Raw genomic sequence first — 13,218 nt, 5'->3', positions numbered from 1 at the left:
TTCACAAACTCGGCTTGATGTGTTAGTTTTAGTGATTGCTGAACTTGCCTCACAATGATTATGAAGAAATGATAATAATTTAATAATAATAACTTTTAATTGGTAGTCAGTGTTAAGGACAAATGTTTATTGAATCTCAGGCATTGTCTCAGTTTATAACTGTTCTTGCAGAGAAACATTAATACCAGTGTTCTTGGAATGTGTTGCTGGTAGCTGGTGGCACTGAGAAAGGGGGGCAAAGGATGATTCCTCTATAATTACATATATACAGAACAGTGCATTTTTGCGAGTGCTCATTCTTGGTCGGTCAACACGGACTTTGTTAGGAGCACCATGTGCACTTGTTTTATGATCAGCTACTGCTGCTTGCATTCCGTGTCCTTACAGAAAAGCATTTAATTGTAACAAAAAAAAAAAAGATTTGTTGTTCCAAATAACAGACTCTATCCCTGTACAGACCTCACCCATTACTTTCTCTTTCTCAATCTACCTGTGTCCTGTGGATGCCAGGAGGCATTTCAGTTCATGGCAGACCAGACATAGCATCAGAGGGAGGTGCCGCCATGCTGTCATCCAATCACTTCCCAGGGAGGGTGTGGCACTGCAGTAGCCATGCTCTTCACCACAGAACAGCATGAGTCACTACAGCAGTGGCCAACTTATGTAAATCTCAGCATCGGGAGATCCTGTGTGTGTGTGTGTGTGTGTGTGTGTGTGTGTGTGTGATGGGTGAGTAAATATAGCAGAAAGTCACACATGGAAAGGATTTTCATAATGGTCATATGAAAAAAACTGTATTTCAGTCAGGACCACTGTCATCAAAGGGAGGGCAGCAGCCTGGACAAAATACAGTTATGGATAAAGCATCTGCCAAATAAATGTAATGTAATGTAACAACTCATGTGGCCTGTCTGAGCTACACAATGCTCCATTTATGTAACACACTCTTCCCAGTCCTTATTCGGGCAAAACAATATGAACCCCATCTCCTCCTGGCACCCATCAATGCTATACACGAGATACCATTCAGGCCTTAGGAGATGAATAAAATAAATAAAAAAATAGACCCTGATTTAAGAGATTAATCAGCATCTTCAAGGTCATTAAGGTTGAGTGCCATTCCATGCCATTAAACTGCTCAGGCACCTGCAAGCTTTTCTCTGTATCATTCAACTTCTCTACAAAAATGAAGTGGTGAATGCAAGAAGTAGAAAGTAGGCCTCAATCACCCCACAGATACTGAAATGCCTGCCACCTCTTAGCTGTTGACAGCACGGGTACCACAGACATTACCTCGCTCTCAGCTTTTAGTCTTTCCAAAGGTCCTTCCACCTGCTTTCACTCTTAACCTAGACAAACAAATGCCTTATGCAACATAATCGAACAGCACTCAACTTCCAAGAAGATGGATTTGCACTAAATATGTCTTTTCCAGAGATCATACAAATGCAGGCCAGGCTGCGAGGTCAAGTGCTAAAACTGACTGTCCTTGCTGAATGACAGCACATCATTGCTGAACTCTTTTGAACTCTTGTTTGGTATGACATCAAGTCTCTAACCTCAGAAGTAAAAGAACCTGTCAAGCCCCAAAAGTGTCTTTTGTTTCTGTAGGTCTAAGGGAATTAATCTCATATGCAAAACAGGAAGTGAATACCACAAGACAAAGCTAAGGTAATGATTCAGTTATTTGTGGGCACATAGCTCTTAACACATATTCAGTAGAATATTGGAAGATTCCCAAGCCAGCCCAGCTCAGTCCATACACAGTCTTTGTTTCTTAATGCTGCAGTGTCACCCCAAACCGCCATACTGAAACCCCACATCCTGTTCGCCTTAAATTGGAGCACGACAATCGCATTACTAGACCTTTTCAGCTGTACAATTAACAGAGAGAAAATAAATAGGGTCCACATTGTTTTGACCCTTAGCAAAGCAATATACTTATCTCACAGGTAACTCCACATTGACATTTATGGAATGTAAAGTCTTTTACATGGGCCATTCGCAAACAAATTGGTTTTTATCACCAGGCTAGCATAAAGAAAATGTTATTAACTCATCGGGGTGGTGGAAATAGAATTCTGGCCTATTTAATCTAATGCAGTGCCCATCACTGGCTGTCGATGAAGGCCAACGCTTTAAACCAGAAACATGCCAATTTAATTGCCTGTTGACATAGGCCACGCTTTATTAAGAAATGGTTTATGAGAGGTGAAGCTTCGTGGGATCCAGTTATACAGTAATTCCCATTGCACACAGCTATTGTTTAGAAGCATGATGTAGCCATAAATGTATAGCATTGTGGCTGTATAACATTTATTTTTAGCAACCCAGACATGAGGCAATCCTGTAACAGAGCTTACTGTCTGTTACTGTATAAAATTCTCTCTGGGACATGTTTTGCTGTTGCTCCGTAAATCACATCAAGTAGTATATGTACTGTAATACTTCCTTACTGAATACACAAGAGGATCAATTTGTGTCCACACATGCTCACAGTTTGTGGCATTTCGTCAGATAGCTTGGTGAACTTTTGGAGCAATCTCATTTTACAGATAATGAAAAAATGTGCTAATAGCTTCCTTTAATTGCTTTGTGATTCACAGCAGGCAATTAGCACACAAAAAATACATTTACTTGCAGAAACCCTTAAAAGGAGCATCATTTAAATCCATTTGTGAATCGGATTCACGTTATTTCAGTCTAGAAAATGTGACATTTTTGTATACAGCCATCTCAAAGGTTAAATGACTGACTAATGCACATTTAATGTAGCACTCATTAAAGTCCTCTGGGCTCACAAGGTTCCCTCAGTGAGAGTTGTGGCTGTTAAAATCAGAGATGAGTTACTATAGCAACAATCGTACAGTACAGACTTGCATTAGTCATCATAAAGTCTCAATACTGACAGATTCAAAAGGGATTTGCATGTAAGACCAATCCGTTTTAATATTAAGCACTGATACTGTTACACTCCATGGACAGGTGAGCAAGAGAACACATGCACTCCACACTGAATGGGAAAACGAGCTGTACTCGTACTTACGAACACGTCCATGAGAAGGTGCTCCACAGTCACCTCAAAGTCCTCCAGTTTGGCTGCCAGAGTCATACTGCTCCGGGATTGGATCAAGAACCAGAACTCCCAGTCACAGTTCACCCTTTCCTATCGGTCCCCGCCCAGCCCCCCTCCACCCTCAACTCTTTAGTGACCCTTCTAAACCTAGTATTCTTACACAATGCCTGTATGGCACACAGTTAGGCCCGATGGCTCTCCCTCAATCTCCTCTAGTTACTGTCTCCAGGTGGTGGCCTCCAGCAGCACTGTCCATTCTACATCTATAGGAACCATTGCAAGCAAAGCGAGGAAGCCTTTCTCTGACAGGAATCCCAAAATGATGCAAACACCAAGAGCTCTGGGCTGTAACTGAAATTTTGATGGGCAGGAGAAGAGTCGAGAGGATACAGCAAACAGTGCCTTATTGACACGGATATTTATAGGAGCAGATCATTATCAATTTCTCCGTTGAGCCCTGACCTTTTGTTAGGCACTGTCCACAGTGGAGGGCTTTGTGCGAAGGGCTGGGGCCTACTGGAGCTGTGACCAATGCAAGCCTATTCACAAATGTGCCCGCCATCAATGGCCCTTTGTGCGCTTATTAAGCTCCATCCTGGAATTTTAAGGCTCGGATAAAGGTCCGGTGGAAAAACATGGAAATCTGTGTCTTTCTTGCGGGAATCTTATGCAACACGCGGGGATACTGAAAGGATATCAAAGCTTGTTTACGTGCAAGCCCATGGGAGAGTTTGACAGTTGTTTTGATGAAACATGTGATTTACCAGCTGATTAAACTGATCTAAATTATACTTTTGGGTAAGGTTATAAGATAAAATACAATTTTACCATCATCAAATAAGGTTGTAAAATTATATATAGAACTATTGGTTCTGCTTTAAAACTGTGCAACCTGTTAGTAATATGCTGGCTAGTAATGTTAACCAGAATGATAAAAAAACAGTATTCTGATAAGAACTGCTCAGAGGTTTTTGTTATGGTTGTAAAGAGCAAGAAAGCTCAAAACATGACATTATTGATTAGTCTGGTTAGATATTTGACAAATAATAATAATAAACAGATATCATTTGTCCAAAGAATTTGCCTGATATTGAAAAAGATCTCCAGACGCCTTGTGTGTTTGTGGAGCCAGCTCTATGGTTCCATCATTAAAAGCTGTAATGAAAGCTCTGTAATGTGGTTTATTATTGCCAGCATGTTACCCAACCACAGCACTCTGTACTACCGATCTGCCCTGCCATAATCCTTTCCCATAGTAAGGTGCATTTTATTTTTCCTTTGGTCCATTTTTGCATTTCATTGTAATCTGAACTCATACGAAATGAAAATATGAAATGAAACAATACTATGAACTGTTTTCAGTGAGATCTAGCAGTCATTTCATTTCACAGTTAATTTTCGTAATTGGATTTTTATTACACCGAATAAAATAAAAGGCATTGTTTGGGATTGTGAAACAGCCCCATGCATAATGTGTTCTAACACAATGTCGAGATGTAGTTCAGGGTTTTCTATTGCTATTTCATGCCATCAGTGTGTATTTATCTTGTGGGGTAAAGTTGTTGGGTTGCTCCGACAACCTCAGTTTTTATCAGGAACGAAATGGCCCACAGTACTGGTAGTCCCTTTGCTGGGGCAAGAGTACTTCTACTATAGATACTCAGATGCTGGTAGCAGTGCTCTCCACAATTTTCTTGGCTCCCTACCCACATAACAAAAATTATACGGGTCTTTTTTGCACAGTGTTTGGAAAAAGTGTGGCTCATTGCCTTCCTTCCTTCCCGCTTGTCAAGATGCCCACACATCAGATCCTTGTCTATATGCCTGTGTACTGGATAGACACTGATGACCCACCAGGTTTATCTCTCAGCTCTCAGTGGGGCCTTTCTTTTGGTGTTTCAGCATGGCCTCTCGCGAGGCAATGACACAACAATGCAGTTTCAATGTCTATATTTGAATATGTGTTGCCCTCTATGTCACCGGGCCCTTGTTCACCACTGACAATGAAGGTGGGTGGGGGGTGTATGAGAGCTTGGGCTCCCTTTCTGACCTCTGACCTCTCACTTAAGGGTGAATCGGCAAGGGCCAGTCAATCGGCTGTGACAGAAACCCTCTTCCCCTCCTCCCCCATGATGCGGTCAAAGACGCCTGACCTCTGACTGTCCCTGTCTCAGCAATGCACTTGACACAAAAACCTTGATGAGCATTTTTAAGCTTTAAAGGCATACTATGCAGGATTTTTTCCCTTGCTTCGCTTTTGTGTTTACAATCAAAAACAGTGCTTTCTCCATTCTCAGCTCTACCTACACCACATATCAACTACACACCATCAACTATGAATTTAGAAAATGCTATGTGTCTCTCCCAACCATGGATATTAGTCTGTAGTATTTGAACTACTGTTGTATCTGGAAAAAAAATCTTAAATCATACAGAATAGTAGGATTTTTTAAATGGTGGACTCACGCCTATTACCTTGCTAATGATAGCTAGCTAGTTAACCCATATGAGCCGAGAGAAGTGGATTGGAATCTTCTTCTCTAGCCTTGTAAAATACTGTTCCTGCAGCAAATTTTCAGGCCATCGTGGCCAGCCAACTAATGTTGGCAAATGTAATTGAATTCAGTGAGCTAATACTGACAACTGACGTTACAGAATGCTGACCAGCCACTTGATTAGTTTTGTTAGCCTTAGGTGAACCCCCCTACTGTAAGCCATCTGAAAATGCACCATTGTGCACTGTAACCAATCCATACATCTCATCTTCTTCTCCTTCTTCTTCAATTGGCCACATGTTTTTTAGTACAGCCCACAAAGGAAAAAGCGTTACACCCAAAAATGTTATTTTTAGAATGACAAATACAGGCAGACAAGCAAGGACTGGGCAGAATTGCACACAGACCCAGATTGCCAGTGCATCACTATTATGAGCATGGTTGTTTTATAATATTTTCAAGGTGAAAATCCTGCATAGTATACCTTTAATAAAATAAGACCACAACAGTGCTCCTGGAGCTTCGTTGCACATGACTTCCCTTTTCTATATATCTTATGCGCATTGATGTGTTTACCAGCCATGCACTGTGCATGCACACACATTTTCAGTATGATGACAACGCCCAAAGCATTCCATTAATTATCTTGTTTTATCTGTAACAGAAGATAACTAATTTTCAGGGTGCACATTTCCTCAGCATTCGAGCCTGCAGCGTTAAATGAAGAATCTGCCGTAACTTAGCGTAACTAAAGCTGTGATGAATGCTGATATGAAAGTGTTCCGGTCCCAGGGGATGACAGGCAAGCATTATCCACAGTACCACTCACACACATCCAGGACAGTATCACAGTTATCTGTGCGGAGCTCTGAAAACAAACACGAATATGCCTTGACAATGTGAGCAGCGGTTATTAAACTGGGAATATCTCCTATGGCAAAATAAGCGCCAGCTCATATACACGCACCAGCATAAAGGGCTATTGAGCTGCACGCCTGCAGTGTGTTCTGACCTCTCAGTCTAGTCGTCAATGGGACAATTGATTCATAACAATACTGGCTTTATTTCACAAATTAGCATCTGTAAACAGCGACCACGCAAACCACAGATAATACCCTGGAACAAATCCATCAACTCTTTTTTCATATAGCTCCTCATGCTGCCCCTGGTATTCACTTCCTTGTGTAAAACAATGCACACACTCATTTGACACTGTCCAGTGTTTTTGGAGGCAAAACAGGTCCACCAGGTTAGCTTACCTTAAACCTGAACATTTCTGACAGGTTCTTCTGCAGGCACTCAGGCAGAGAAGGAGTTCCCCAGGTCCTTCGGCTGTTCAGTAACAGAATTTTTCATGTTCCTTATGGATCATGTTGGCATTCAGCTTTGTCCTGGTACTGTACCTGAGTCTTCAGACACCATCAAAGCGTAATGGTTGACAGAACTGTCTAGCCCCTTACTCCAATAACCGGTCTGTCATTCCTCAATGAAGAAGTGACTCAGGATTCACCAGATTCAAATCGGTGACTGCAATAAAACTCGGAGGCACTGTTTGCTGCCTTTCTCAGGCCAAATGAATAAAGGACACAGCTCTGTACCTTTGATAGTAGGGGAAATACAGTCCTCAAGGGTACTGTGAAGACCATGAAGTGGCGACTTACTGTAGCTTCAGTCTATTTTTGTCCTGTGCTGCAAGCTTCTTATCTGCCTGCTAACTAATAATGGCCTTAAGTCTAGCCTTAGTCATGTTATTTAAATATTGTTTTTGTGATAATATCGTAAATCGACAGTAGCACTTGATGTGAACGGACACTTGCGAAAATGCTCTTAACTAAATTTACCACAGAACCACATTATTCTCATCTTCCTGAGAAAATCAGCAATCTTTATTTCCAACCAAGAAGTACTCCTTGCTTCAAAGGTTCCTGCATAATGAAAGCATGTCAGTGGTCTTGGACAGCCTGTTGGCGCAGGTGGATGGCTAAGTTATCTTTGCAAAAGATGATAGTACTGCCCCTCAGAGAGCAGAGTGCCTGACAGAGGAGATTGCCAGCAATTATAAAGGTTAGACTAGAGTCATCACCATTAGACCTCTCCTTCTTCTGTTGTGTGGCGCATTTGTGCGTGCATGCGTGTGTATGTGTGTGTGCGTGTCTGTGAATGTGTGTGTGTATCTGCCTCTCTGTGTCTGGCACTGATCTCTATTCAAGGTGACCTGCAGCTAATAGGTGGGTTAAAGGGCTCTATAGTCAGCATGGCCCCAGCCCCTGCTTCAGCACTTCCAGTTCCTGCAGCCCCCTCCACCAGCTGCCAAAGTGCCCTGAACAGACCTCCTCTGCCACCAAATGGTTCACTGTGAACATTTGAAATGGTGCCAAAGTACACTACTTTGACTGTACAGTATCATATTCCATCCCAGGAATTAAACATTTCAGTACCATTTCTGCTCTAGTAAATTTGGCTCACTTATTTTTCACCAGACAAAGACAAACAGCGAAAGCTACTTGGTGAAATTACCCTATGGCAATTCCTGTATTAGCATTCTGTAACAAGGTAGAACACAAAGGCATTTGTTCAAACTCACTGGTGTGCTAAATTTTTCATGAGTGTGGCCTAGTGTTTCTTACATTTTTAATATGGACATGGGGGTTGGGGAAGGGGGGGTTGTACGAGCTGTTCACTCCCTGTCCCTCTTTTAATGATCTTGTTGACATCAGACATTGTCCTCACTTGACCAATTCACTCCAGTAAAATCCCCCTCCAATCTCAGTACAAACCTATGTCCAAAAGTCAATGCCCTAATGTGCTCATAATTCTGCACTTCTATTCATGCTCATTGCTGCCTCCAAGTTGACCTCACATGAAATCACCACAGTCACGATTGTGCCAACAAATTAATTTGTTTTATTCTTTCAGAAGATATCAGCATATACATCATGTATTACCCATTTAAACAGCTGGGTATTTGATTAATCAATTTGGGTTAAGCAGTGTGCTCAAGCATAAAACTGCAAATCTTTATATAAACTTGTAGTTATGAATCAGACAGGTTCAAAGACTGTGCAGTGTTAAACTGCACTGAACCCATTCATGGGGACAGCAGAATGGGGACATGACTCACACTGAAATTCTACTGAGTCATGCTGACATGTGGACTCTGCCCTACTGTCCGCAGAGGGGAGTAGTCAGTGGCCACATGACCTGAGTGGTAGGTGGGGGCCGGCCTTACGAGTGCTGCAGAACCTGCAGATGATTGGGAGCAGTGGTCTGCTCTTATGCTGCACCCATCCCAATCTCTGCACTCACTCTGCTGTTCCTGTTCCAGGCGTAACATTCTCTGACGAGACCCCGGTTCATTCATTACTCAGTCACCTTAGCGAAAGGTTGCTGTTTCTGATGGCATTGATATTCATTTATTCATATCCAGGTGGCAGGGTTAATGGATGTGTGCATACCTAATGCAGGCCTTGAAAGAAGGAACAGTTTTTATTATTGATTCTGTCACTGGCAGATGGATCTGTGAGGACAGAAGCTCATTGGATCATCTTACACCTGCCCACTCAGTAAGGCCAATGGCCATCATTTTGGGAGAAGGCTGAACAGGGCAAGATCTGTAATGTGTTACGAGGAAATTAATTCCAGGAATTTATTCTGGGAATAAAATAACATCTGAAAATGGTGCGAATAGACCCTGCTGATGGTCAGTTGCATTTAGTCCTACTTCTTATGACCTGTGTTTGGTAGTGAAGAAAAAGAAACTTATTTCATTCATTTACCATAGATACCCTCTCATTCAGCTAGAGAACAGCCTGACGCTACTTACAAATGACAAACATGCACAAACGTTTCCAGAGACATGACCCAGTACAACACACAGACCAATTTATAGCTGGCCTGGTACTTGAGGGGGCAGACGCATTGTTTGCACTGTCAAACAGGGTGGCCCAATAGGAGTGTGGAGAAGATCACACATTAAACACCAACCACCCACTTCTCACTATTCAAATTACCCAGACTCCCCCGAGAAGGCCTGTTGGAGGCCTGCAATTCATAACTGAGCATCATTTACATTCATATCAGCATTCACCTGAAGATATGCACAGTGGCACTGTGGCATTTTTTGCTTTAACAGAAAGGCACCTTCAGCTTTAACAGAACTGTTCACTTACTGTACAATCGTAGTTAAACTCCTTTATAAATCTGCGTGGCTTCAAATATTTTAGCCTGGTAACATCTAATTTCTGAAATAAATGATAACCCTGAACTGGGGTAAAAATTTGAATTTGTCTTTCAGAAGTTAATATTGTATTAACTTCTGTAAGACAGGAAACTGGCCTTGATTTTTCTACTTCTTCCTGCTGAAGTTCTAAAGTATTATTCAATATTATCGATCAGTTACTGACCTGAGAAAACCAATGATGCCAGCAAGCCAGGAATGGTACCTGATGCTGTGCCCTCCAGCCTTAAGCGACTAATTAATATGCAAAATAATGCGTAGCGAGCTTTGACTGACAGCCTGTATAATCTAATTAACTAGGCTGGGCTTCCTGGGGACTGGAGCCCTTCCCAAGGGCAGCCAAGCAGGGCATCGGGGGCACTGAAGGGGAATAGCAGGCAGAGCAGAGGCTAATTATAAGTGAGGAGACCTGACTCAGACAGGAAGACAGAGAAGGGCAACGTGGTAAATATTTGAAAAATATACTGGGGGAGATGGCAGACCAAGTTAAAAAAAAAGCAAACAACACAACTGCATGCTCTTAAGAGTTCTCACTGGGAAAAGACCTAATTTTCTAAATGTGTCTCCAATGTTTGTTTTGCTCTGGCAGAAAAGCAAATATTTCACATGAATATTTGCTTTAAAATTTCATTTCTGCCAAGAGCGACATAAACAAACAATGTATTTTCTTGGAGCAAACACATACACAAAAGGATGAAAAAGTGGTTTACTGTCTGTTGATTACTTATATTTGCAGATTGAATTAGTTGTAGAATAATCTCTGTATTTTTCAATTTTCAAGGGGTAAACAGGCTACACACTTAAAATAGTTCTGTTGCCAAACAACTGTTTGAGCACATGTCTGGCTGCTTGATACGCTGTGCCTCTTTGTCTGTTGTCCACCATCAGCATTTGGACAATTTCCCAGAATTCTCCAGCATTTGGTGGTTCTGAAATCCTGGGATATTCCAGAACTCTCCTGTTTGCTTGTCATTGTTGCTGTAAACAATAAGAGATCTGACATACTTTGATCAAAATCTGGGATATTTCCAGTGTGTGTGTGTGTGTGTGTGTGTGTGTGTGTGTGTGTGGATAACTCCTGTGGCAAACATAAATTCACTTGTCTTTGTTTGCATGAAGAGTATGATCCCATATTGTGTTTGTTAGTGTTAACTGGTAGTGCAAAGTCCTCTCTGTCACGTAAACTCCAGTGCTCCAACACTCTCAAGTAAAACTTGAAAAATCACTGCTTCAAATAAAAGCTTGCTGTAACTGCTGGTGCTGCGCTGTTCCAATATGTTTTTATGCTCCAGAAATATTCCACATTTATACAGTTGTTGTAAAAGCTGCTCGACATATAGACAGTAAAAATATATTTAAAATGGCAAATGTGCCTCCATCTTGAAAATAATGCTTGTAAAAACAGATATGAGCCAATATTACCTGTAGATGTTACACCTTAAGGACAAGTAAAGTTGATGTAACTTTCAGTTCTAGTTAAACATATTGGTGTCCAATTTAATCCAGCTTGTTAGCCTCATGAAAATGCTCTACTTTTAAATCCCCCTTTCTGGTAGTTTACAAAAGCATCTGGGCAATACTAATACGTTGTTACCTTATCTTTGGCAGGGGCTGGTGCTGGTGCAATCCTCCTGCAAATTTGGTTTTCATGGAAACGAAAATATCCCATTTTGTGTGACCCAAAGGAGACTGGCAAAGCTCTCAATTTATAACAGCCCAAGTTTCCCAGAAATTCTGGGTGCCTCCCACATTTAAGCTTTGTCTCCCTTCCTCCTGCAAACAAAGTAAAATCTCCCAGCAATGCTTTAATATCATGGAACATGTCTATTTTATTGAAATCTCATGAAATATTGAATACGTTGCAAAGCTTTTTGGGTAACGCAAAATATTAAAATATCCTGAAAGATTCCGCATCTCCCAGAATTGAACCTATAAGTCTCCTGGAAAGTAATCTCGCCAGGTTCAGCTGTCTGACAGCAAATCATCAGAAACCAGTGCTGTCTCGCCTGTGCTGCCATTAGCATGTAATCACCAGCCTCTCCTGCCTCTTATTGTTTTTCAGTGATCATTATAAAATCTGACCCTTCACATTTTATGATAACCGAGGGAGTTTTGCAAGGCCATGAGCACCACTAAGACCACCCTACCTTTCCCCTTTCAGGTTTTAACAAGGACATTAACAGCCTTTTGGATAATGGGCATGTCAGCGAGAGACTGCTCAGGAATCGCAGCTGTGTTTTTTGGGGGGGGGGGTGACAGCCTTAGGATGACAGCCTTGAAGGCTGGGCAGTCTCCTCCAGGGACAAGCTAACAATGGTTCCTCCTCGGAACATCCATTCTTTGTTCCAGTCCAGTCCTTAATATTTAATGGGAACCTGACCAGCTGGGTGAACAGTCATTAAAGGCCAAATGGATGAAGAAAGCACAATTTAACCTACAATTAAAAGGAATAGAAAAAGGAGCCCATTTGCCAGAGGAACGTCAAATGAATAAAATAATTATAAAATAAAGATTACGCTACTGTAGAGACAGCGATTCAGTGATTGTTGCAGTTATCTAGATAATAAGCTTCCAGTCATTTCTTATAATGCTCACCTAAGATTATGGACACATATGGACACTAATTAGGTTTTAGCAGACTTGCATCAGGGGTATTTTTCAGAAATAATAATAATTATTATTATTCATGGGACCTATGGTAAGTGATTTTAATTGATTTCAAATTCAGTAAAATATTTGAAAAGGTATTAGCTGTAAAAATAAAATTCACAGAATAACCTTGTTTGCCCTTCAAAGCCAGGAATGAATCATTTGTGATGCAGAGCCATTCCTTCCAGTGCAAGCACATCCAGGAACTGGCATATGTGTCTGTGTAACAGTTATGTCTAATTGAATTTTACCATGGTATCTTACATCATGATGATTTTACTACATTATTCTTATGACCTACGACATTGATGACTGTTTATAAAGATGCTCGGTGGTATCAGTAAAACATGTCACGATACCCCGACAGTACCACAATATCTTGCCTTGGTCCTGTTCTCAACATTGACCCACCAAACTGACCCCAGATTAGACTTTCCGAGATGTAAATGACCAAACTGACCCCGGATCAGGTTTTCCAAGCAGTGACACATATAGTCATTAGGTCCTAAGAGCAGTTTTGTGGCAGACCCACTGGTGCCAGCCCCAACTGCTTCTTTTCCACCAGTCTGTTTGATCGACTCGCACCTGGCTGTGCAGACCCTGGCCTTTGATATCTTCACCCCAAAGCAGGGGGGCATGTAGCGCTCTCATTATTTCTGCATTAGACGGCTGAGATCACGGGCCAACAGTGAACCCTTTATTTATTAGACGGCAGCCGGGATCTCTGTAATGTGACAGCTTGGGGGTCCCAACATTGTTAT

The 13,218-nt window shown here is 41.6% G+C and overlaps 1 protein-coding gene across 3 annotated transcripts in view; it reads right to left on the bottom strand.

Moving 5' to 3' along the window:
* Nucleotides 1-13,218, bottom strand: part of LOC118231657 (FERM domain-containing protein 4A-like) — a 149,044-nt gene that overhangs the window by 95,249 nt on the left and 40,577 nt on the right. The window contains exon 1 of one of the 3 annotated variants that reach the window (XM_035425688.1): nt 3,047-3,423. The exons of the other annotated variants lie outside the window; for them this stretch is intronic. Within the exon in view, the coding sequence (XP_035281579.1) occupies nt 3,047-3,112 (66 nt within the window). The 5' untranslated portion in view covers nt 3,113-3,423. Of the gene's footprint in view, nt 1-3,046; nt 3,424-13,218 lie in introns of those variants that run through there. 3 annotated transcript variants of the gene reach the window in all.

This window comes from Anguilla anguilla, chromosome 7 (genome assembly GCF_013347855.1).
Source record: "Anguilla anguilla isolate fAngAng1 chromosome 7, fAngAng1.pri, whole genome shotgun sequence".
NCBI lineage: Eukaryota > Metazoa > Chordata > Actinopteri > Anguilliformes > Anguillidae > Anguilla > Anguilla anguilla.
Note: the sequence above shows the minus strand (reverse complement) of the source record. Positions and strands in the feature narration are given on the sequence as shown.